Source organism: Microcaecilia unicolor, chromosome 1 (genome assembly GCF_901765095.1).
Source record: "Microcaecilia unicolor chromosome 1, aMicUni1.1, whole genome shotgun sequence".
NCBI lineage: Eukaryota > Metazoa > Chordata > Amphibia > Gymnophiona > Siphonopidae > Microcaecilia > Microcaecilia unicolor.
The window spans coordinates 29,018,483-29,045,245 of record NC_044031.1 but is presented as its reverse complement, the minus strand read 5'-3'; the positions used below and the strand labels follow the sequence as shown (position 1 = coordinate 29,045,245).

Sequence of the window (26,763 nt, the reverse complement as noted above, 5' to 3'; positions counted from 1 at the left end):
ACCGACCCCAACTGTTTAAATTATTTCATTTATTATTTCACCATCTTTGCACAAACAGCAGTCCCCACACCACACCAGGACTCCCAGCCGACACGGGCCATACCTCGCCCAACTCCGTCCCACAGGCTGGTCTCCAACACATTTCTCTATCACAACAGACTGTGCTGGTCATTCCATGGAAAATTGAACACTGAGCTGATTGTCCACTGGATTGATAGAGCCTTTAGTGAGGAAGTCTCTTTATCTGGCCTTAAGAAAACTGAAGGGTTCACATACATATGACATTGTTGCATCAGTCCTCAAACATATTCAGAGTTATTAGACAAAACATTTTTAGAACAGACCATGATTCCAACTTTGTGAAACCCTTCTGTAATTGGATAGCATGACGATAACGAATTTCACTCCTGTGTGGATTCTTTGGTGTAGGGTGAGTTTTCCTTTCTCATAAAAATTTGTACTAAACTCCATACACATAAATAGTTTAATTTCTGTGTGTGTGTGTTCTCTGGTGTATTGTGAGGCTTATCTTCTGACTGAAACTTTTGCCACACTCAGCACATATATATGGTTTCACTCCTGTGTGGATTCTCTCGTGTACAGTGAGGTTTCCTTTATAGTGGAAGCTCTTACCACAGTCAGCACATGTAAATGGTTTTACTCCGTGAATTTTCTTATGGTTTCTGAGGACTTGCTTCTGACTGAAGCTTTTACCACACTCAGTACATGTAAATAGTTTTATTGCTAGATGGATTCGTTGGTGCGTCATGAGTGTTCCCTTCTTACTGAAGCTTTTACCACAGTCAGGACATGTAAATAGTTTTACTCCTGTGTGGAAAATTAGAAATGAAAAATAAATTATATCAAAAAATACATAAAGGGCACAAAGAATATACTGAATACAGCACTTCCTTAAGTCACTTCATTACAAACTAAATCTTTTCTTCCAGCAAAATAGACTAACATTTCAGAACGTTAATAGAAAGTTTTCAACCTATTTCTGGGCAAGTTACACAGTAAAACAAAGTTTTTTGCAGCCTGAACATATACAAGTAATTTCTCTGTTTTAGCTGTCTGTTTTTCAGATGCAATGTTTTCTGTTAAGAACTCTACATCACTGTTACTACTATCTCACCTTTGTAATTCAATTAGCAATATTACCCCTTATGGAAATACACCTATTTTCAATGACGGTGCTATTATGATCGCTTCTCCGTTTTACAATGCATATTGTGTCCTTGAATATTAAAGGCCTGAATGACCCTATCAAACGTAAAAAGCTGTCAATTTACCTCCAAAATCTGTGTCTGTCACACATGCACCTTATTATACCACAATATCACTCTGTATTTGTCATACCGGAAAGGGATCACCTCACGGTACTATGTAAGCCACATTGAGCCTGTAAATAGGTGGGAAAATGTGGGATACAAATGCAACAATAAAAATCCTCCTTAATGACTTGATTCCATTCTACATCTAAACCAACTAATACTGATCCCTTCTAATTTGATTATGTTAATCACATTATCACTATTGGTCATTATATCTTACCTGTTTTATTTTGTGTTATGTAAATAATTATACTGATCTGTCTACCTAATTTCTTACACAGTAATATGTTAAATTAGACCATACCTCTTACTCTGTTTATGATCATACCTTTTGCAACATAGCGTAAGCCACATTGAGCCTACAAATAGGTGGGAAAATGTGGGGTACAAATGCAGCAAATAAATAAATTAATTAAATATTGATGCAGATATAATCATGCTTCAGGAGCTGCATTTTAATGGCTTAGGGGCCCTTGTACAAAGGCGCGTAGGTGTCTACACGCGTCCAATGTGTGTCAAATTGGTACTACCACCCAGCTACCGCATGCCCTGGGTGGTAATTGCGTTATTAAGGCGCACTCAAAACATGGGGTAGAAAATATTTTCTATTTTGTACTGCGTGGCACTTACCCAGCAGTATTCAGCAGTTTACGCGCGGTGGACGTTTACTGCCCGGTTAGCACGTGAGACCTTACCGATACATCCATGGGTGCCGGTAAGGTCTCATGCTGAAAATGGATGCGTGCTGGTTTTAATTTTGCCGCACGTCCATTTTCAGGCACAAAAAAAAGTCTTTTTTCCAGGTGCGCTAAGCAAATGGACCTGCGCGCGTCCAAAACACGCACCCACACTACCACAGGTGACTTTTAGGTGCGCCTTAGTAAAATGGCCCCCTAGATAATAAACGCCTAAATGATAAATCTTTCACAGTGGCTGCCTATTCAGCAGCGAAACACAAACGCAATGGAGTTACTATATTATTCCGCAAATCCCTACAAGTTTCAATAATATGTCAAGCTAATGATAATGATGGTAGATGGGTATTTTTAGAAGTGAATATTTTAAACTCGCCACTCTTTTTGTTAAAATTTATTCTCCAAACGGTAATAATCCAGACTTTTCTTTCACGCAATCGCAGATAATCCTGGGAGGTGATTTTAAGCAAGTTCAAGATGGAGTGGAGGAGTGGCCTAGTGGTTAGGGTGGTGGACTTTGGTCCTGAGGAACTGAGTTCAATTCCCACCTCAGGTAGCTCCCTGTGACTCTGGGCAAGTCACTTAACCCTCCATTGCCCCATGTAAGCCACATTGAGCCTGCCATGAGTGGGAAAGTGCGGGGTACAAATGTAACAAATAAAAATAATATACTGGATAAGCAACCTAATGCCTCCATTTACAAAGAGGCACTGAATGAAAAGAAGCCCATGGGGAATTGAGAGGGCTTCTTTGACATCAGCGCACTGCAAATCAGTAGCACTACTTTGTAAAAAGGAGCCCAAAGTGTCCCTTCAGACAGACCAATTCAACCACATGAACAGCACACCGAAAAAGTACCTTAGGGCTAGCAGACCCCTGGATATTATTCCATTCCCAGGAACACAATTACACTTTTTATTCTCCACCACATGCTAGCTTCTCCCATATCAATGTTTTTTTTTTAACTATCCTCCGTCTTACAAGTAATTAATACTAAAATTCATAGATTCATGGATCATGGAGCAATCTCTTTGACTCTATCCATTGCCTCATCCTCCCCACCTTAACCTCCTTGGAGACTTAACGACTCCTTCCTACAATCTAATTAAGAAGTCATCTGAAGACTGCTTTGTACACAATCCTATACCCGAAGGTAAAATTATGTATAATCATACCTGATAATTTTCTTTCCATTAATCATAGCTGATCAATCCATAGACTGGTGGGTTGTGTCCATCTACCAGCAGGTGGAGATAGAGAGCAAACTTTTGCCTCCCTATATGTGGTCATGTGCTGCCGGAAACTCCTCAGTATGTCGATATCAAAGCTCCATCCGCAGGACTCAGCACTTAGAGAATTACACCCACGAAGGGACACTCTGCCCAGCTCACCACCGCCGAAACGGGGGAGGGGAATTAACCCAGCTCATCCCCACACAAGTGGGGGAGGGGAATCCGTCCAGCTCATCCCCGCGGAGCGGGGGAGGGACACCACACCCGCCGATGCGGGGGGATCTGGCTTATCCTGCAACCGCAACCGCGGGAGGAGCTGACTGACCCTAACACCGCCGAAGCGGGAGGGGTACAAAACTGCCCTACAGCCGCACGAAGCGGGAGGGAGTGCCGGCAGAATTTTAAGTCTCAATCCAGCCCCGTAAAACGGAGGGGAGAGGAATGCAGCAGCTCACTGTAACACAAACTCGTCTTAACTCTTGAAGAATCCAAGTGAAAAACTTGAACACGAAGTCTTTCTGAAGTAACTGAAGACTAAACTTGAACCTGAAATGCAACCAGAATAAAACAATACAGATATCTGGGAGGGGCTATGGATTGATCAGCTATGATTAATGGAAAGAAAATTATCAGGTATGATTATACATAATTTTACCTTCCATATCATCAAGCTGATCAATCCATAGACTGGTGGGATGTACCGAAGCAGTACTCACCCAGGGCGGGACATAGAAATCCCTGACCGCAACACTGAAGCTCCAAACCGGGCCTCCGCCCCGAGCAGCCACAGTCAAGCGGTAATGCTTGGAGAATGTATGGGCCGAAGCCCAAGTTGCCGCCTTGCATATCTCTTCCAAGGAGACGGAACCGGCCTCTGCCATCGAGGCCGCCTGAGCTCTTGTGGAGTGAGCCTTCAGCTGGATAGGCGGCACCTTCCCCGCGGCCACATAAGCCGCTGCAATGGCTTCCTTGACCCATCTTGCCACCGTAGGCTTAGCAGCCTGCAGACCCCTACGAGGACCTGCAAACAGGACAAACAGATGATCCGATTTTCGGAAATCATTGGTCACTTCCAAGTATCTGATGATGACTCGTCTCACATCCAGAAATTTAAGAGCAGAGTACTCCTCTGGGTAGTCCTCCCTACGAAAGGAAGGGAGACAGAGCTGCTGATTCACATGGAAGCGAGAAACAATCTTGGGCAGAAAGGAAGGCACTGTGCGAATAGTCACTCCTGCCTCAGTGAACCGCAGAAAAGGCTCTCGACATGAGAGCGCCTGGAGCTCGGAAACTCTTCTGGCTGAAGTGATAGCCACCAAAAAGACTGCTTTCAACGTCAGGTCTTTCAGAGATGCCCTCGACAAGGGTTCAAACGGCGGCTTCTGCAATGCTCATAGCACCAGGTTGAGATTCCACGCAGGCACCACTGAGTGCAGAGGAGGGCGCAGGTGATTAACTCCCTTGAGAAAGCGCACCACATCTGGCTGCGAAGCCAGGGAAGCACCCTTCAGGCGGCCCCTGAAGCAAGCCAGAGCCGCTACCTGGACCTTAAGGGAACTGAGCGACAGGCCTTTGTCCAGACCTTCTTGCAGGAACGCCAACACTGAAGAAATTGGAGCAGTGAAAGGAGAAAGAGAGCCTGCTTCACACCACGCTGCAAAGATACGCCAAACCCTGGCGTAAGCAGTAGAAGTAGAGCGTTTCCTCGCTCTCAGCATAGTGGCGATGACCTTGTCTGAGAAGCCCTTCTTCCTCAGACGCTGCCGCTCAATAGCCAGGCCGTAAGACCAAAGGGGGAGGGATCCTCCATCACCACGGGACCCTGATGTAACAGGCCCTGCTCCACTGGCAGCCGCAGAGGATCGTCGACTGAGAGCCTGATCAAGTCCGCATACCAGGGACGTCTGGGCCAATCCGGACCCACCAGGATTATCCTGCCGGGATGCTTTGCCACCCGGTCTAGCACCCTGCCCAACATGGGCCAGGGCGGGAACACATAGAGAAGCTCTTGTGTCGGCCATTGTTGGAGAAGAGCATCTACTCCCAGGGATCGAGGGTCCCGTCCTCTGCTGAAGAAGCGCGGCACTTGGCAATTGGCCGATGACGCCATCAGATCTAGGCTCGGCTGGCCCCAGCGCTTCGTGATGTCCAAGAACGCCTGAGCAGATAGCTGCCACTCTCCGGGCTCCAAGGTATGGCGACTGAGAAAGTCCGCCTTGACATTCATGACTCCGGCAATGTGGGCCGCTGACAGCTGTTCCAGGTTCGCTTCCGCCCACTGGCATAGACTCATAGCCTCCTTGGCTAGAGGGGCGCTCTTGGTACCTCCCTGGCGGTTGACATAGGCCACAGCCGTGGCATTGTCCGACAGTACCCGTACAGGCTTCAGCACCAGTACCGGGATGAACTCCAAAAGCGCCAACCGAATGGCTCTGAGTTCCAGGAGGTTGATAGACCACTTCGCCTCTGCAGGAGACCAGAGCCCCTGCGCTGTCCTTCCCAAGCAGTGGGCTCCCCAGCCCGACAACGAGGCGTCCGTCGTGACGACAATCCACTCTGGGGTCACCAGAGGCATTCCCGCAGACAACTTGTCTGTCTGCATCCACCAGCTCAGCGCCTTGCGCACTGCTGGATCCAAGGGAAGACGCACCGCATAATCCTCCGACATCGGAGTCCAGCGCTGCAGCAGAGAGTGTTGTAGTGGTCTCATATGAGCCCTGGCCCAGGGCACTACTTCCATCGTGGCCGTCATAGAGCCCAACAGCTGCACATAGTCCCAAGCCCGAAGAGGAGAGGCTACTAGGAACTGGTCCACCTGAGCCTGAAGCTTGACAATCCGATTGTCTGGCAGGAACACTCTGCCCACTTGGGTGTCGAATCGAACTCCCAGATACTCCAGGGACTGAGTCGGGCGCAGCTGGCTCTTCTCCCAGTTGATGATCCATCCCAGGGAGCTCAAAAGAGCAACTACCCGGTCCACAGCTTTGCCGCACTCTGCATAAGAGGGGCTCGGATCAACCAGTCGTCCAGATAAGGATGGACTTGTACTCCTTCCTTTCGCAGGAAGGCCGCTATGACCACCATTACTTTGGAAAAGGTCCGCGGAGCAGTAGCCAACCCGAAAGGGAGGGCTCTGAACTGTAAGTGTCGTCCCAGGACTGCAAAACGCAGAAAGCGTTGATGAGGAGGCCAGATGGGAATATGCAGGTACGCTTCCTTGATGTCCAAGAATGCCAGGTACTCCCCTGCCTTCACTGCCGCTATAACAGAGCGGAGAGTCTCCATGCGAAAGTGCCGCACTTTCAATGCCCGATTGACCCCTTTGAGGTCGAGGATAGGCCGGACAGAACCTCCTTTCTTTGGTACCACAAAGTAAATGGAGTAACGCCCCTTGCCAAGCTGACTTTCTGGCACCGGAATGACCGCACCCAGGCGGATCAGATTGTCCAAAGTCTGCTGCACTGCCACAGCTTTGACCGGAGACTTGCAGGGAGAGAGTACAAACCCGTCTCTTAAGGGTCGGCAGAACTCTAGCTTGTAGCCGTCTCTGATGACTTCCAGCACCCAAGCGTCTGAAGTTATTGTGGTCCACTCGCCCAGAAACGAGGACAGCCGTCCTCCAATCTGCACTGGGGCGTGGACCAATACCCCGTCATTGGGTACGAGACCCTGGGGGAGGACCGGAGGGAGCACCTCCGGGACGGCGGTCTGTGCGAAAGGAATGCTGCTTGGGGGAGAAATTCCTCTTAAAGGAAGAGGGGGCAGAAGAACCCGACCTGCCCGGGCGGTACCGACGGGCTTCCTGAAACCGTCCTCTGGAGGTACCGGGACGAGCACTAGCCCGAGCCCTGACCTCTGGTAACTTCTTGCCCTTAGACGTGCCGAGATCGGTCACGATTTTGTCCAGCTCGACCCCAAAGAGCAGCTTGCCTTTAAAAGGCAATCTAGCCAGGCGGGATTTAGAGGCGTGGTCAGCAGACCAATGTTTCAGCCAAAGCCACTGCCGCGCAGAGACTGTCTGAGCCATGCCTTTAGCTGAGGCTCTCAAGACATCATACAGCAAGTCTGCCAAACAGGCTAAGCCCGATTCCAGGGCCGGCCAATCAGCCCTCAAGGAATGATCCGAGGGGGAAGCCCGCTGCACCATAGTCAGGCACGCCCTGGCCACATAGGAGCCGCAAACTGAGGCCTGCAAACTTAAAGCAGCCGCCTCAAAGGACGACCTTAAGGCCGCCTCCAATCTCCTGTCTTGGGCGTCCTTTAGGGCCGTGCCACCTTCCACCGGCAATGCCGTTTTCTTAGTCACCGCAGTGATTAAAGAATCCACGGTAGGCCACAGATAGGCCTCACGTTCACTCACAGCCAAAGGATAGAGGCGGGACATAGCCCTAGCCACTTTAAGGCTCGCTTCTGGGACATCCCATTGAGCCGAAATTAAGGTGTGCATGGCATCATGCACGTGGAAGGTTCTAGGCGGGCGCTTAGTCCCCAGCATAATGGCAGAGCCAACAGGGGCTGAGGGAGAGACGTCCTCCGGAGAGGATATCTTCAAAGTGTCCATGGCCTGTAACAACAGGTTGGGCAAATCCTCCGGGCGAAAAAAGCCGCGCTGCAGAGGGGTCATCCGCTCCATCCGAGCGGGGATCCGTCTCCTCCAAGGAATCCGCAAAGGACCGTTGGGAGACCTCAGACACGCTGCCCTCATCTACATCGGAGGAGACAAATTCCTCCAAGGCCTGGGAATCAACCCGAGGGCGTTTACCTCTGGGAACCTCAACCTCTTTACCAGAGGAGGGAGCGGGGGCAGCGTTGTGCATGAGGAAGGCCCGATGCAGCAGCAAAACAAACTCGGGGGAGAAACCCCCCAGACTGTGCACCTCCGCAGCCTGGGCAACAGGCCTAGGCGCGCTCTCAACCGGCGCTCGCAATAGCGGGGGAGAGACATGCTGCGCATCCAAAATGGCGTCCGGCGCAAAACTCCGCGAAGGAGCCGCGCGGGAAGAACGGCTCTTAACTTTAGCCGCTTCTGTGCCGTCGCCCAAATTAAGGGCGTTCATGGCATTAATGTCTCCAACCTCAAGGGCGGCCCAAGAAGAAGCCGTCCGAGCCGCGTGGCCGGCCAAGATGGCGGAGGCGAGGAGCGGGGGATGGGCGTTTATGGCGGGAAAAACCGCCACGCCGGAGGAAGGACCGGGACATGCATCGGTCGCGAAACTGTCACCCACCAAGGGCGAATCCGGCTTGAAGACCCCCGCATCCCCTCTAGAAGCGCTCGAGCGACCCGGGGAGCGACCCTTTGCGCCCTCGCCCTCCGACGCCATGAGCCACGAGGAGAAGAATCGGGGAACCCCCGCCCGCTATAAAAAGGTAAAATTACCTGCTGTCCGCTCCGAGTTGTAACGACCTGGTGTCTCAGTGAGTAGCTGCAATAGACGCTTAAATAAACGTCGAAATAAACGCCTTTAAGGCCGTTCAAAATTTTTTTTTTTTTTTTTTTTTTTTAACGGAGCCAGCGGGAGGGGGGAGAAAAGGAGGGACCTGGCACCACCAGGTTTGCACTTGCTCAAAAGAGCCCTCAACCCCAGGCACTCAACAAAACCTAAAAATTAGGCTTGGAGGCCTAGCCAGAGCTGCTGCTGTGTGTGACCACCACCTGCTGAGATAGAGAACATACTGAGGAGTTTCCGGCAGCACATGACCACATATAGGGAGGCAAAAGTTTGCTCTCTATCTCCACCTGCTGGTAGATGGACACAACCCACCAGTCTATGGATTGATCAGCTTGATGATATGGAATAGAACATTAATACATGGTCGAATGCTTATAAGGCAAGAATTAGAGGGATCGTAACTGGATATTCTGCTGCAAAAGCTAAGGAGTGAAAAAATAAAATCTTTACTGGACCTAGAAACCAATATAAAACTTTTGGAATCTCAATACATAATCTGACAAACTCCCTTCCACATATTTAAAATTATAAACATCAAAATATACATATAATTCTATACTATCACCTATATGCATTCACAAAAATCAAGATACTGTGCAGAAAATAATAAATCAAGTCACCTCTTAGCACAATACTTAAAATCAATCAAACATCACCAGGAAAAGAATCTCTCAAATCATAGACTCTCATTTAACTGACTCTGATATAGCCCAGTAATTTCAACAATACTATAGAAAATTGTAGAATTTCGACATAACCTTTTATACCATGATTTTTCCAGGAAGTGACTAAATCAACCTACTCCAGTTCCCTATCCCCTTGCCTCCAGCATTCCCCACCATCCATAGACCTTAACAATCATGCTCTCTCCGTCAGGCAATACATTTCATACCTCCCCCCTTCAATCCGGGCTAACCGGCTGCTTCCATTGTGACACCAACACTAATCTTGCTGTCAGAATACCTAACTAAGGGGTCCTTTTACGAAGGTGTGCTGAAAAATGGCCTGCGGTAGTGTAGGCATGGATTTTGGGCACATGCAGATCCGTTTTCAGCACGCCTACAAAAAAAATGCCTTTTGTTTATTTTTGACGAAAATGGACGTGCAGCAAAATAAAACTTGCCCCGCGTCCATTTTGGGGTCTGAGACCTTACCGCCAACCATTGACTTCGCGGTAAGGTCTCTCACCTTAACAGTGTGGTAATCGACTATGCGCGTCAAGTCAGAGTTACCGCTCGATTTTCGCTGAGCGCCAGAAAATAAAATATATTTTTTTCTGGCGCGCATAGCAGATGCACGGAAAAAATGAAATTACCGCACGAGCTACGCGGTTGCTGGGCGGTAACTCCAAATTGGCACACATAGACGCCTACGTGGCTTAGTAAAAATGCCCCTAAAACAGAAGATTCCCCCACCCCCATCCAATCCCAGTACTGGGAGGTTCAGCAAAGCAGTTTCAATTGTGGGGGTAACAGACTGTTTCAGATCCTGGGACAACAGTGTAAAGTCATCAACCCCAACCCCCCCCCCCCCATATCCCCACCACATATGCAGTATGTCCCCTGCAATCCACAGCCCTGCCAACACCTTCCTGTCCCCTTTCCCAAAAGCTTGGGGACTGGGGTCAAACACCAGAGAAATACTTAATACCCATTTTCCACAATAAGGGTGGAGATTCCCAAAGACCTTGTTCTGCCCCAGATTAAGTCCTACTCAGAGCCCGACAAAGCCCTCCCCAGACCTTCCTCCCAGTCCCATAAAGCTGCAGACCCCTCCTCAAATTCAAGCAATAACAAATCTGGGAGGTCGCTTCATTCTGAAGCTTTGGTCCTAACAGCCACTCAAAGCTCGTCTTCCCTTGGGCAATGTACCCAATATACCAGAGGTTTTCAAATAATGTTTCACCCAATGAAATAGATCTTTAGGAAACAACCTATATATGCCCCGTGGTTCCCCAAACTCCCGTACCCGCTTAGTGACAGTCAACAAATTGCCCCACAGACACCAACCCATTATTCTCCCAGTGATAAAATATCTCCTGGGATCAACCAGGTTCATCTTCCAAACCCACATGGTCAACTGACAGATGGAACAACAGAAGTCCAAGTTGATGTTAATGGAAAAAAAAATGGACTGTGATATGCCAAGATCAAACTGGAAAATTTGAAAGGCAATGGCGTAGTCTCCAAGATAAACTGAAAAGAAATTAAAAGGTGGGGTGGAGGAGGTGGGGAGGAGATATCTGACGGAAGGGGGGTGTTCATTAAACTAGGGGATAATAGCTATACAATTGATCTTGGATTGCCCGGACTCCTTTAGGGGAATGAAAGCAGATGAAAAACTACTTTGCCGCAAACTGTATTTACTTGCAAGGAAATGTATTTTGCAGTCATGGACTACACCTGATTCTCCTGAGTATTGGCATTGGAGAAATCAAATACACCAACTGATGATGTGGGAGATGAAAGAAGCCAAAGGTTCCTACAAAAGGAAAAATCGATTTTTAAAGATTTGGGGACCCTTTATAAATACTCTTACACATCGTGGTAGAAGTCTTGTACTTAACAAGTTATGATGGGCCAGAATGACACCTTATGATAGGAATTTGCAATAAACACAGTGTAACCTATGAGGGAGGGGAGGGAGGAAGGGGGAGGGGGGAAGGAGGGAAGGGGGAAAGATAGGGGGGGAAGGTGGAAGGACGATAGGGTTATAAGGGGGGGATAGGGAGGAGGAGAAAATTACAAACTTGAAGATGAAGTAATGTATAATAAGGTATTAAAGAGTTGTAACAGGATACAGTATTTCTGAATATCAGGTACATCCTTTTGTGGTGTGTAAGTTCAATTTGTCTTCAATAAAAATTGTTGAAACATAAACTAGGGGATAATTACTTTTTCAGAAATACGTTGTTGATACGTACTTCGAAATATGTTACTGGATAATGAAACATTAAAGTACAGTGATCTGGATCCGAATCATTCCATGATCTATAAAACTCCTACTGTTTCTTACAGCACGTTGTAATTCCTCCCATTACTCTGTAGAGTACTGATTATTACTCACCTGTACTGTGTAATGTCTCTTATTACTCTGTACAGTATTTGCTATTATTACTCACCTGTGTATGAGTGAGTAACGTCTCTTTCTCTTGACTCCTTTGGATCCCAGATATGCCGCTTTTCATTTTCTTGAATCCTTGATAATACTTCAGAATTGATGTTATGATCTGTGCCTAGGAATTACAAAGAGAACTGAGGTTTATTTCCTTTTCATTCACAGAAATAATTCTCAGAGTGCAGGGCATGAAGTGAGGGAGGGGAAGGTTCTATTACTGTCATCTACCATAAGCAGAGAGATCAAGGGATCTTTGTTTTCTTGAAGAGATCAAACATTATTAAGAGGGGAGGGCAAATGTGAGAAAGGGATATACAAATAACCAAGCACATAAGTACTTAAGTGGTGCCATACTGGGCAATAGCCTATCCAGGTTACAAGTACTTCAAAACAGTAAAATACATTTTTATGCTGCTTATCCTAGAAATAAGCAGTGGATTTTCCCCAAGTCCATCTTAAGAACATAAGCGTTGCCATACTGGGACAGACCGAAGGTCCATCAAGCTCGGTATTCTGTCTCCAACAGTGGCCAGTCCAGGGTACAAGTATCTGGCAAGATCCCAAAACAGTAAAATAGATTTTATGCTGCTTATCCTAGAAATAAGCAGTGGATTTTTTCCAAGTCCATCTTAAGAACATAAGCGTTGCCATACTGGGACAGACCAAAGGTCCATCAAGCTCAGAATCAGTGGCCAGTTTGGCAAGATCCCAAAACAGTAAAATACATTTTATGCTGCTTATCCTAGAAATAAGCAGTGGATTTTCCCCAAGTGATCTTAATAATGGTTTATGGACTTTTCTTTTAGGAAGTTAGCCAAACCTTCTTTAAACCCCGCTAAGCTAACTGCTTCTACCACATTCTCTGGCAACAAATTCCAGAGTTTAATTATACGTTGAGTGAAGAAATATTTTCTCCAATTTGTTTTAAATTTACTATTTAATAGTTTCATTGCTTACCCCCTAGTCTTAGTATTTTTGGAAAGAGTAAATAGACGCTTCACATATACCTGTTCCACTCCACTCATTATCATATCTTCCCTTAGCCGTCTTTTCTCCAAGCTGAAGAGCCCTAGCCACTTTAGCCTTTCCTCATATGGAAGTCGTCCCATCACCTTTACCATTTTCGTCGCCCTTCTCTGTACCTTTTCTAATTCCACTATATATTTTTTGAGATGCGGTGACCAGAATTACACACAGTATTCAAGGTGCAGTCACACCATGGAGCAATGCAACGGCATTATAACATCCTCATTTTTACTTTCCATTCCTTTCCTAATGATACCTTTCTATTTGCTTTCTGAGCCGCCGCTGTACACAAAGTAGAGGGTTTCATCAACGATGATACCTAGATCCTTTTCCTGGTCAGTGTCCTAATGTGGAACCCTGCATCACGTAGCTATAGCTTGGGTTCCATTTGGATGCCCAGTCTCCAAAGGTCCTCATGCAAATTTTCACAATCCTCTTGCGATTTTACAGCTTTGAATAACTTTGTGTCATCAGCAAATTTAATTACCTCACTAGTTATTCCCATCTCTAGATCATTTAAAAATATGTTAAAAAGCAGTGGTCCCAGCACACACCCCAGGGGAACCCCACTAACTACCCTTCTCCATTGAGAATACTGACCATTTAACCCTACTCTCTGTTTCTATCTTTTAATCAGTTTTTAATCCACAAAAGGACATTACTGCCTATCCCATGACTCTCTAATTTTCTCAGGTGTCTTTCATAAAGTACTCTGTCCAATGTCTTTTGAAAATCCAGATACAATGTATTGACTTGCGCACCTTTATGCACAAAGAAATGTATTGGATTGGTGAGGCAAGATTTCTCTTCATTATATTCAAAGGCTGCTTCAATTGTGATCTGTTGCTACCAGGGAGGTCCTGGTTATTTGTGCCCCCCCTCCCCCAGTCCTGCTCCAGGAACTGGAAGAGGATTTGTCTCTGATTTAAAGGGAAGAAAACTGGCAAGACACACAGGAGGGTCTGTTTCCTCTCAATCCTGGCTCCAACACTGCCATCCTCAGATAGACAGCAGGGCTGAGACATGCTGTGATCATACCTAGAAGTTTCTGAACTAGAAGAGGTACAAGAAAATGTTTCAAATTATTTATTAAGATCAGCTAAAAGTGCAAATAATATAATCCTTACCTAGTGAGATCAGGGTCTCATAATTCTCCTTCATCACCTCCCTGTAAAGCCTCTTCTGTCCTTCATCCAAATACTCCCACTGCTCTTTGGAGAAATAGACAGTGACATCCTGAAACGTCACTGGCTCCTGAAACACAAACCAGAAACAAACTCAGAAGGTCTTTTACTAAGACGTGCTCACGTTTTTGGTACGTGCTAAAATTATGGGCGTGCTAAACGTTAGAGAAGCCAATGCATAGGCGGTCGGTGGCCCAACTGTTTGGGGAGGCTAAAGGGGGCGGGGTTAGGGGTGGGGCCAGGGGTGGAGCTTAAATCCATAATTGTCTGATAACACACAGAAAAAAAATAAAAGTCACAATTAATACCTTTTATTAAATTTAGATATTAGATATGTATCATATGTTAAAGAATAAAGTGGTTGCTCAAAGCATATTCTAAGCACAATCGCTCAACTGCAAAACACTATGCACAACTTTGTGCAAAAACACACTCAGAACCTTACTGTACCATAAATATTACACTGGGCAGACCTAATACACCAATATACCACCCATACGGAAAATGCAGATCGTCAACAATATGAAACAAGGGATCATAATATCACAATTCTCATGTAGAGCCACAAAACACCCTAATTCATGTTTAATGTGGGATAAAATGCCATAAATAAGTAAATATAAACTTAGCCTCCCGAAGCCTCCGATACCAGGCGCCTATGAGCCAATGCATTCCTATGGGCGTCTCTAATGTTTAGCGTGCCCACAATTTTAGCGTGCGCTGAAAACATGAGCGTGCCTTAGTAAAAGACGCCCTCAGTGACTTATGGAGGACCTCCCAAAGCATTAGAGTTCAGATGATTTATTCTGCTAACATTACACCACAGAAAGAGGACTCCAGTTTTCTCTATGTACACTAGGGTTTTCAAGTCTAAGACACTTATACCAACCAGTATTATGTAAAGGGAAATAGGTACCTCCTTGTCCAGCACATCTGAACTGTAAGTAATTTTGGTTCATAAGTTCTGAGTCTTATCATACTGATGTTCTATACTCTGGTTTCAACTGTATGTCTGTCATACCTCATTGAAAGGGCAGAACAGGATGTCTCTACTGGAATAACAGAGGATGTGGCTTGGAAGGAATGAGGCGGAAAAAATGTGTGTTGTTGTAATCTGCCTTGGGGGAAGCCTGGTGTTATAAAGATGGAACATACTAAAATTAAACTCTCCTTTCATAGGGGCACATGGAATCACATCCGCATCTGTTTTGTAGAAGTTTACATTTTAGATACACAAATGGATTATTCTGATTTCAGGCATGTTTCAGGGACAAGTGGTTTTATAAGTCAAAATATACAAAATAAATATTTGGTTTCATGCAGATCTCTCATTTGTTGAAACATAACTAAATGGGCTATAAACCCCTAATGCAGTCCATTGGTTTTCTTATATTTTGTTCTTGGGATGACTTATACTGTGCCAAAAATGAAAACTCTTCTCTCTTTTATCTGATCGATAATAAAAGGAGTTCATTGTAAACACCATCCACCCTAAAAGGTTGTTTTCTGGCTGTACATGAGGAATTGTGATATTGAATAAACTAGTAAAAAGGCCCGTTTCTGACACAAATGAAATGGGCGCTAGCTAGCTTTTCCTCAGAGTGTGTGTGAGAGTGACTCTGTGAGAGAGAGTGAATGTGCGAGCATGTGGGTGTGACAGAGAGAGTGAGACTGGGTGCGAGTGTGTCTGTGAGAGAGAGAGTGTGTGTGTGAGAATGAGAGTGTGTGCCGGGGGCCTTACCAGGTCCAGGGTCGTCCCCTCCCTCCGAGTTTCAGGGTCCCTCCCTCTGAGTTTCAGGGTCCCTCCCTCCCTCCGAGTTTCAGGGTCTGTCCCTCCCTCCCTCTGAGTTTCAGGGTCCCCCTCCCTCCCTCCGAGTTTCAGGGTCTCCCTCCCTGCGAGTTTCAGGGCCCCCTCCCTCCAAGTTTCAGGGTTCCCTCCCTCCGAGTTTCAGGGTCCGTCCCTCCCTCCCTCCTTCTGAGTTTCAGGGTCCCCCCTCCCTCCCTCCAAGTTTCAGGGTCCCTCCCTCCCTCCAAATTTCAGGGTCTCCCTCCCTCTGAGTTTCAGGGCCCCCTCCCTCTGAGTTTCAGGGTCCCTCCCTCCGAGTTTCAGGGTCCCCCCTCCCCCTCCCTCCCAGTTCCAGGATCGTCGTCCCTCCCTTCCTCTTCTCGTACATGCTCCCGTTGCATGCTGGTGAGTCGTGTGCTCTGGTTAGCGGGAAAGGGCTTCCTTGCTTACAGTGGACTTCGCCATCCCCCCCCCCCCCCGAGTTTTTAGAAAAATTGTGCCTATGCGCCTCTCCTGCCTGCTCTCCCCATCCGCGTGGTCACCTTACTGCCCTGAAGCGCTGTTCTCCCTCCGGCACCGGCGATTCCCATAGTCAGTGCTATTTCAGGGTCCCTCCCTCCGAGTGTTCTTCCCGCTGTGCTACGGGCGCCTGATGAGCCAGCGGCGGGTGCAGCTCCTGATCGCTGTGGCCTGGCTGCTGCCACCCGCCCTGCTCTTTCCCATCGCCATCACACGCCCCACCCCCTCCCAGGTCAGCCCCACCCCCAGGTGTGTGGCCACAATGGCAACGGTGACGTCAGCCTGGGCTTCGGAGCCTAGCAGACCAACTCTGAAGAAGTCACATGGACACAGGCAGCAAGACGCATAGAACGTTGGAGGTGAGAATTATTATATAGGATAACTGAAAATGGCAGATACAAATTAAGGTAAGGTATACACAAAAAGTAGCACATATGAGTTTATCTTGTTGGGCAGACTGGATGGACCGTGCAGGTCTTTTTCTGCCGTCATCTACTATGTTACTATGTTAAGTGTATGTTTGTGTCCCTAGTCATGCATCCAAAGGCTATATAATCCTTTCAAGATAGCCAATTAATCATTTATCTTATTAGTGAAACATAACCACAGAGGCATGGTATGGTTGCATTTTCAATGTGGTAATCCTAGAGCCCAGTTAAGGAACACATTATTTTGTGTTAGTCTTCACTGGACCAAATTTGATTTCATAGTGCCATCACTGTCCTACTGGATAGGTAATGTCTTAAAAGGTGGAGGATAAAGGATTTAGGATTTTTTACATTTATATCCCACATTATTCCAAGCAAACTCAGGTTCAATGTGGCTTACATTTGAAAATACAGTGAGACTGAATAATAGAATTCAGTTATATCATGGATATGTCTGAAACATTTAACACAGATGAGATTATACCATATATAAACAGCAGGGCATTTAAAAGTCTGTCTTTAATGATGCCATATCATAGCCATAAGTATAGATAGTTATTCAAATACTATCACAAGCATTCATACACACATTTTAAAAGTAAACAACTTCTACAGAGTACATCCAAAATTTAATTTTTATTTTCTCATTTCCATCTTCCAAAATTCCAGACAGCAGGACCCAAAGCAGTCCAAAACAAAAAAAAAAATTAAAAATTAAAAAAACCCAACCCAAACAACAACACAGTTTATACCTAATTGTTCGACCACCCTTAGGATTCACCTTTGGGTTTAAAAAGCAAAACCATGTGCATGAAAGGACTGGATAAACAAATTAAAATAAAGTTTACATCAAATGCCCTTAATATGTAATACTTGCTAGCAATAATTTTTATTTATTTATTTGTTACATTTGTATCCCACATTTTCCCACCTATTTGTAGGCTCAATGTGGCTTACATAGTACCGGAGAGGCGTTTGGAGACTCCGGTGTAAACAAATACAAAATGATGTTGTGGTAAGATCAAGTTCATGTGGCACAGCCACATTAGGGAATCGGAGAACGGAAGAGTTGTGTTATGTCCATTACGTGCTTTAGTTTGGTTGTGTTGCAGAGATTAGGCATTTAAGTTGGATCGGTAGGGTATGCCTTTTTAAACAGGTTGGTTTTTAGTGATTTCCAGAAGTTTAGGTGGTCGTACGTTGTTTTCAAGGCTTTCGGTAATGCGTTCCACAGTTGTGTGCTTATGTAGGAAAAACTAGATGCGTAAGTTGTTTTGTATTTAAGCCCTTTGCAGCTTGGGTAGTGCAGATTTAGATAAGATCGTGTTGATTCGGATGTATTTCTTTCTTTCTTTTTTTTTTTAAAGATATTACTATTTAGTATTTTTATTCACCAACACCATAACATATAGAATATCTAGAAAATCAAATCAACAATGTGTACATATTTTTTTGCACACCGACAGGATAAACAGCTTCCAAATTAATTTCTTTCAAAACAAGTAATGGTGTTCCTTTTCCTATTCTTTACCTTCTCATACCCCCTATGCCCCCCCAACAACTCTCTATAATTACCACCAATCAGAGAAATTATTTCTTCACCCAACGCTCAATCAAACTCTGGAATCCGTTGAAAGAGAATGCGGCAAAAGCAGCCAGCACAGCAGGGTTCCAAAAAGGCTTGGATAATTTCCCCAAAGATGTATTTCTAATTGGTAAGTCTGTCATGTAACTCGGGGCTTCTCCGTAGATGATTTTGTGAACCAGGGTGCAGATTTTGAAGGCGATGCGTTCTTTGATTGGGAGCCAGTGTAGTTTTTCGCGGAGGGGTTTTGCGCCTTCAAATCACGTTTTACCAAATATAAGCCTAGCTGCCGTGTTTTGAGCGGTCTGAAGTTTCTTTAAGGTTTGTTCTTTACATCCCGCATAAATTCCATTCCAGTAATCTAAGTGGCTTAGTACCATTGATTGTATCAGGTTGCGAAATGTTTCCCTCGGGAAGAGTTGCTTCACGCGTTTGAGTTTCCACATTGAGTGGAACATTTTCTTTGTTGTGGATTCCACTTGGCTCTCTAGTGTTAAGTTACGGTCCATTGTAACGCCGAGGATTTTCAAGCTATCTGAGATAGGAATGGTTTGATCTGGGGTGTTGATACTTGTGGAGATATCCGTGCTGTGTTGGGATGAGAGGATGAGACAATGAGTTTTTTCTTTATTGAGTTTTAGTTGAAATGCATTTGCCCATGAATCCATGATGTTCAGGCCGAGCTTGATTTCGTTGGTGATTTCTGTCAGTTTGGTTTTATAAGGAATGTATATTGTGACATTGTCTGCATATATGAAAGGGTTAAGGCCATGGTTGGATAAGGACTTGGCAAGTGGGGTCATCATTAAGTTGAATAGGATCGGTGATAGCGGTGATCCTTGCAGTACTCCACAGTCTGCCTTCCACGGTGATGATATGTTTGAATTTGATTTTACTTGATATGTTCTTGTGGTTAGGTAGCCCTTGATCCAGTTTTAAGTATGTTTCCACCAATCCCAAATTATCTAGTAATCTTATTAATATATTATGGTTTTACCATGTCGAATTGGAGGAGAAGGGTGTTTTTGCTTGTTGCTATTTCCTGCTTGAATTTGGCTAGAACAGTGAGTAATACTGTTTCCGTGCTGTGGAGGGGGAGAAAGCCTGACTGTGATTCGTATAATATTGAGAATTTGTTTATGTAATCTGTAAGTTGTTTGGTTACCATGCTTTCCATCAGTTTGATCACCAATGGGATAGACGCTACTGGACGGTAGTTAGTGATTTCGTTTGTTTTTTTCTTGGTATCTTTTGGTATTGGGGTGAGTAGGATATTGCCATTTTCCTTAGGGAAGAGGCCTTGCTGAAGCATGTAATTTAGGTGGGATGTGAGGTCTGCTATGAAGCGGTCAGGGGCAGATTTCATTAGGTAGCTGGGACAGGTATCTAGTTTACAGTGAGTGTTGGAAAACCTACTAATCGCCTGGGCAACTGTTTTGACGGTAAGGAGGGCGAAGTTTAACCAGGTCCGATCTGCCGGGTATTCTCCAATGGTTGGGTAAAATTCAATAAGGAAGTTTTCAATGTCGGTGTTATTCTGAGGTAGCGTGTTGCGAAGGCTTCCAATCTTTTCATTGAAGTACTTCGCAAGTTTATCTGCAGATGGGATATCTGTATTCGTGGTAGTGACCAAGTTGGTGTCTAGGAGTTTGTTCACGAGTTGGTTTAATTTCTTCATGTCGTTGTAATCTGTAATCCCTATTTTGGTTTTATAGTATGATCTTTTGGCCTGTCTTATTGCGCATTTGTATTTTCTTTGTATTTGTTTCCATGTGTTGAGTGTATGTTCATCTTTTGTTATATTCCATGCTCATTCGAGTTTCCTGGTTTGTGTTTTTAAATTTTCAGTTCATCGTTGAACCATGGTGTCGAGTTATGCTTGTGTGGGGTTCTTGTTCGTAAGGGCGCAATTTCATCTAGTTTGCTTTTGCATCTTTTGTCCCATTCTATGAAGTAGTATATGGAGTCTGTTTGTGTTGCTCATTCATCTGTTCCTGTCTGCGCCCTCTGATCCAGCCTACATCATCTGTTCCTGCCTGTGCCCTCTGATCCAGCCTACATCATCTGTTCATCAGACTTTTCATGGTCCCTATACAGATTCTCTTCCTAGCCCTATCCCTTCCTAATCTTTTCCCTCATCCCCCACCACTGTCCATTACAGGAACTCACTGCCCATCCATTGATTTCATCACCTCACCTTCACTTTTACCCCCTTCCTCCTTCTCAGTTTTTAATCTTCATCTCTTTCTTCCCTCCATTGCGCCTTCCCCATTCTACCTGAGTACCTCTCGCCTTCGATGCCTTCGTGGCCACACTCCTCCGCTCTCTTATACTCCTTCTCTTACTCTCAGCTGGTGACATCAATCCCAATCCTGGTCCTCGTCTTCTGCCTTCTTCCTACTTATGCAAGCCACATCGTGACCTCTCTAATCTCATCTCTATTCCTCTTCTTCCCCCTTACTCCTTACCCTTCTCTTGCGCCCTATGGAATGCCCGCTCCATCTGCAATAAACTTCCCTACATTCACGACCTCTTCATTTCTCGTTCCCTCCATCTACTTGCCTTAACCAAAACTTGGCTCTCCCCTGATGACTCTACTTCTGTTGCAGCCCTTTCCCATGATGGTTATCTTTTTTCTCATACCCCTCGCCCTGCCGGCCGTGGCGGTGGCGTTGGATTACTACTCTCTCCCTCCTGCAAATTCCAACCTCTTCTTCCACCTCAGTCTCACTGCTTTTTGTCCTTTGAAGTCCACTCCATCCGCCTTTTCACTTCTCTACCTCTCCGATTGGCAGTCATTTATCGACCCCCCTGATAAGGCTCTTTCATCCTTTCTCACTGACTTTGACGCCTGGTTTTCCTTCTTTCTTGAACCTACATCCCCCTCCATCATCCTAGGTGACTTTAACATCCAAGTTGATGATTCCTCTAACTCTTATGCTTCCCAATTCCTTGCCTTAACGTCCTCATTCAATCTTCAGCTATGTTCCTCTGCACCTACCCACCAAAATGGTCACTGTCTCGACCTTATCCTCTCCTCCAACTGCTTCCCCTCCAGCTTCTGTTCCTCAGCTCTCCCCCTTTCTGACCATCACCTGTTAACCTTCACACTTAAGCACCCTCCTCCCCAGTCCCACCCAATCTCAACTCCCACATCTAGGAATCTTCAAGCTATTGACCCCCTTCCTCTATCCTCTTGTGTCTCTAACCTTTTCTCTTCCACCACTCCATCTAAATCTGTCAATGAAGCCGTTTCTTCTTATGATACTATTCTCTCCTCTGTTCTGGACACTCTTGCCCCGTCCTACTAGGTGTACCAAACCCCAGCATTGGTTAACCTCTAAAATCCACTACTTTTGTTCCTGTGCCCGCTCTGCTGAACGTTCTTGGCTTAAATCCCGCACCCTCGCCGACTTCATTCATTTCAAATTCATGCTTAACTCCTTCCAGTCTGCCCTTTCGCAGGCCAAACAAGATTACATAAGGAACATAAGTAATGCCACACTGGGAAAACACCAAGGGTCCATCGAGCCCAGCATCCTGTCCACGACAGCAGCTAATCCAGGCCAAGGGCTCCTGGCAAGCTTCCCAAACGTACAAACATTCTATACATGTTATTCCTGGAATTGTGGATTTTTCCCAAGTCCATTTAGTAGTGGTTTATGGACTTGTCCTTTAGGAAACCATCTAACCCCTTTTTAAACTCTGCCAAGCTAACTGCCTTCACCATGTTCTCCGGCAACAAATTCCAGAGTTTAATTATGCGTTGGGTGAAGAAAAATTTTCTCCGATTTGTTTTAAATTTACTACATGTAGTTTCATCGCATGCCCCCTAGTCCTAGTATTTTTGGAAAGCGTGAACAGACGCTTCACATCCACCTGTTCCACTCCACTCATTATTTTATATACCTCTATCATGTCTCCCCTCAGCCGTCTCTTCTCCAAGCTGTATAGCCCTAGCCTCCTTAGTCTTTCTTCATAGGGAAGTCGTCCCATCCCCGCTATCATTTTAGTCGCCCTTCGCTGCACCCAATTGACAAATGCCCTTGGCACTAACCCTCGACTTCTCTTCGCCACGCTGAACTCTCTTCTCAAAGTGCCTCCGTCCCCAATTCCCCCTTCTCTTTCTCCTCAGACCCTAGCTGAGCCACGAGAAAATCCGTAAGATTAACCTTGAATTTTCATCCAAACCCTCCCCACCTCTCTCTCCCTTAATCCACACCCCCTACTCTCCTTCTTTTTCCTCCTTCTCTGAAGTTTCTACTGAGGAAACTGCCCTTCTTCTTTCCTCCTCTAAATGTACTACCTGTTCATCTGATCCCATCCCCACTCATCTACTTAGCACTATCTCTCCTACTATCATCCCTGTCATCTGTCACATCCTTAATCTCTCACTCTCCACTGCAACTGTTCCTATGGCCTTCAAACATGCTGTTGTCACTCCACTCCTTAAAAAACCCTCACTAGACCCTACCTGTCCCTCCAACTATTGCCCCATCTCCCGTCTTCCTTTCCTCTCCAAATTACTTGAACGCGTCGTGCACCATCGTTGTCTTGACTTCCTTTCTTCTCAACCTATTCTTGACCCACTCCAATCTGGTTTCCGCCCTCTTCACTCTACTGAAACTGCACTTACCAAAGTCTCTAATGACCTGCTGCTGGCTAAATCCAGAGGTCTCTATTCTATCCTTATCCTTCTCGACCTATCTGCTGCTTTCGACACTGTTGACCACACCATACTCCTTGATACGCTATCCTCGATTGGATTCCAGGGCCCTGTTCTTTCCTGGTTCTCCTCTTACCTCTCATTTCGCACTTTCAGTGTTCACTCTGGCGGTTCCTCTTCAACTTCCATCCCGCTTTCAGTTGGTGTCCCCCAGGGTTCCGTCCTTGGACCCCTCCTTTTCTCCATCTATACCTCTTCCCTTGGTACCCTGATTTCATCTCATGGCTTTCAATATCATCTTTATGCAGATGACTCTCAGATCTACATCTCCACCCCTGAAATCTCAACCGTAATCTAGGACAAAATTTCATCCTGCTTGTCTGACATTGCTGCTTGGATGTCTCAACGCCATCTGAAACTAAACATGACTAAAACTGAACTTCTTATTTTTCCCCCTAAATCCACCTCCCCTCTTCCCCCATTCTCTATCTCTGTTAATGGCTCTCACATCCTCCCTGTCTCCTCGGCTCGTAACCTTGAAGTCATCTTTGATTCCTCTCTCTTCTTCTCTGTGCATATTCAACAGATCGCTAAAACCTGTCGTTTCTTTATCTACAACATTAGCAAAATCCGCCCCTTCCTTTCTGAATACGCTACCAGAACCCTTGTTCAAACCCTTGTCACCTCTCGTTTGGATTATTGCAATTTACTTCTTACTGGTCTTCCACTCAGTCATCTCTCTCCTCTCCAGTCTGTCCAAAATTCTGCAGCACGACTTATTTTCCGCCAAAATCGTTATACCCACACTAGCCCACTCCTCAAGTCACTTCACTGGCTCCCTGTCCGCTTCCGCATACAATTCAAACTTCTCTTACTGACCTTTAAATGCATCCATTCTACAGCTCCCCATTACCTCTCCACTCTCATCTCTCCCTACATTCCTCCCTGTAAACTCTGCTCACTGGACAAATCTCTCTTGTCTTCCCCCTTCTACTCCACTGCTAACTCCAGGCTTCATTCCTTTTCCCTCGCGGCACCTTATGCCTGGAATAGACTTCCTGAGCCTGTACGTCTAGCTCCATCTCTACCTGTTTTCAAATCTATGCTGAAAACCCATCTTTTCACCACTGCTTTTTGCTCCTAGCTACTACTCAATTGTCTCCCCTTGTTCCTCCTCTCCCAGTACTTCCCTCGCCCTTAATTGTCTTGTCTGTCTGTATTATTTTTAGATTGTAAGCTCTATTGAGCAGGGACTGTCTCTCTATGTCATGTGTTCAGCGCTGCATGCGTCTGGTAGCGCTATACAAATGTTAATAATAATAATAATATTGTATATTAGTTGCCAGAATGTTTTTGTGTCTACTTGACCTCTTGTGCTGTAGGATGTGTGTTCTAGTATTCGTTGTATACCCTTCTTCTGCCAATGTAGGGATACCAATGAAAAGTGATGGGATATTTATTTATTGCTTTTGTATCCCACATTTTCCCACCTATTTGCAGGCTCCATGTGGCTTACAGAAACCTGTTATGGCATCGCCATTCCAGGTGACAGATACAATTGGTGTTACAACAAGATCATGGGTGAGGGAAAAAGAGCTGAACAATCAGAATAGGGTGAAGTGGTGAATAAGCTATGGATTCCCATTGTAGGCCTTGTTGAACAGATAGGTTTTCAGTGATTTACGAAAGTTAGTTAATTCATTAATCGTTTTCAAGTCAGTTGGTAGTGCATTCCATAGCTGCGTGCTGATGTAGGAGAAGCGTCACATGTGGTAGCTTGTATTTTAATCCTTTGCAGTTGGGAAAGTGCAGATTAAGGGGTTTGCGGGCAGCCTGCGCCAACATATTTATTTTCCTTTGAACATAATTAAGTTTGTATCAACTTGGCAGCTAATAGTGTCCTGAACTGGACAATGTTGGCACATTTAGACTACCTCTGAACAGAACTTCTGAATGAAGGAAGCCCCTACCTCATTATTCAATACTTATCTGTGAAATAGTTGTAATTTAAAAAAAAAAAAAGCAAGTGCATTTTTATAATATACCACTGCATTCCACAAAACAAAAAGGAGCAAGTTCTCAAATGCCATCTTTTTCTTTTGGTGTAGGCACAAGAAAAAAAAGATGTTAAATGCTCCCAGTTTCAACCTAATTATTGTTTTTTTTTTAAATTAAACCATGACCAATCTAACCAGCTTTCGCAAAGCTTTGAAAACACATCTCTTCAACAGAGCCTACAAAAGTCACCCTCAATGAAACAAATCATTCTGTAAACCACCCAAGTACACCAAAAAACACCTCTTACACGACCTTACCTAACACCTTTCCATCTAAATTCCTCTTTCACCTCAGCTTATGATCGACTGTTTTCTTAAATCATGTAACGACGTTCTCATATCCATACTCTGTAAGCCACATTGAGCCTGCAAAAAGGTGGGAAAATGTGGGGTACAAATACAAGAAATAATAATAAAAATAATAATAAATAGTAAGTCTGATTGTTAAACACCTGATTCTCATACTACGATGTCCGTTTTGGTGGCCCTTTACTAGGTGAAAACATTTCTGCACAAATATAGGGAGTCCCTATAGCCAGCCCCTCCAAATGACACAATTTATTTTAAAATGTAGAACAAATTAGTAATCTAACCGATGAAACCAATACTTCTCTGTGTATATCCGTATGCTGCACAAGCCAGCATGTTAGAAAATATAAGTGAAATTAAATACAAATGCAACCAATAAAGAACAACGAGGATGCGGAAGCTCACAGGTTTGCTTGCTTTGAGTGTACTAGATGACGGCTGGGCTGGGAAGGGGAACCAGAGACAAACCTAACTGGCTTCAACTTTTTGACGTCATCCTCCCGTCTCCTGTTTTCTTCAACCTCCTTGGAAGAGAGACCCCTATAAATCCAAAGGAGAACCAGGAAGAAGAGCCTGAGGAGCTGCCAGCAATAAAGAGCACAACTGTCTTTTCTGGAGCCCCAGGAACAGATTGAGCAGTGCCAGGCTCATTTCTTCTTCTGCTTGTGTATCAGAGGCTGCCTGGCACTGCATCCCCTACTGCCCACCTCCTGCCAGTCTCCTACCTGCTGAGCACAAAGCCCTGCAGCCATTCTCCTGCCCTTCTCCACTGCACCATTTCCGGCTCAGGAGCAGCAGCCCTGTGAAGGGAGGGGAACCAGGAAGAAGAACTTTCTTTTTCGTCTGCTTGCTCCATGCACCATGTGTGTATCAGAGGTTGCATGACATTGCCTGGCACTGCATCCCCTGCTGCCCACCTCCTGCCAGTCTCCTACCTGCTCAGCACAAAGCCCTGTAGCCATTCTCCTACCCTTCTCCACAGCACCATTTCCAGCCCCGGGTCAGGAGTAGCAGCCCTGTGAAGGGAGGGGAACCAGGAAGAAGAACTTTCTTTTTCGTCTGCTTGCTCCATGCACCATGTGTGTATCAGAGGTTGCATGACATTGCCTGGCACTGCATCCCCTGCTGCCCACCTCCTGCCAGTCTCCTACCTGCTGAGCACAAAGCCCTGCAGCCATTCTCCTGCCCTTCTCCACTGCACGATTTCCAGCCCTGGCTCCCTCTTTGCTGGCAACTCAACTTCTCTCCTAATGGCTCTTTGGGACAGAGAGAATGGATCAGGGCAGGGAAGGAGGAAGTCTGGGAATCGGTCAGAGAGAAGAGAAGCAGGAGAGAGGGAGGTCGGAGAGAGCCACCTTTGACTGCTGCCATCTCT

At 45.6% G+C, this 26,763-nt stretch overlaps 1 protein-coding gene across 1 annotated transcript; it reads right to left on the bottom strand.

Annotated features, from left to right (window-relative positions):
- Positions 1-392: 392 nt before the first annotated feature.
- Positions 393-26,763, bottom strand: LOC115464446 (zinc finger protein 214-like). The gene is made up of 4 exons (XM_030194829.1): positions 26,540-26,763; positions 13,982-14,108; positions 11,833-11,946; positions 393-828 (listed from the first exon to the last, which is right to left on the bottom strand). Exons 1-4 carry the CDS (start codon positions 26,564-26,566, stop codon positions 485-487), a joined length of 612 nt encoding a protein of 203 aa, XP_030050689.1. The 5' UTR covers positions 26,567-26,763; the 3' UTR covers positions 393-484.

Coding starts and splice junctions, on each gene's coding strand:
- LOC115464446 (XM_030194829.1), bottom strand. CDS start 26,566: ATGGCTGCAGGGCTTTGTGCTCAGCAG. Junction 14,109..26,539: donor CAGGGCTTTGTGCTCAGCAG/GTAGGAGACTGG, acceptor TTTGTGTTTCAG/GAGCCAGTGACGTTTCAGGA. Junction 829..11,832: donor CGTTACTCACTCATACACAG/GTGAGTAATAAT, acceptor TTTTCCACACAG/GAGTAAAACTATTTACATGT.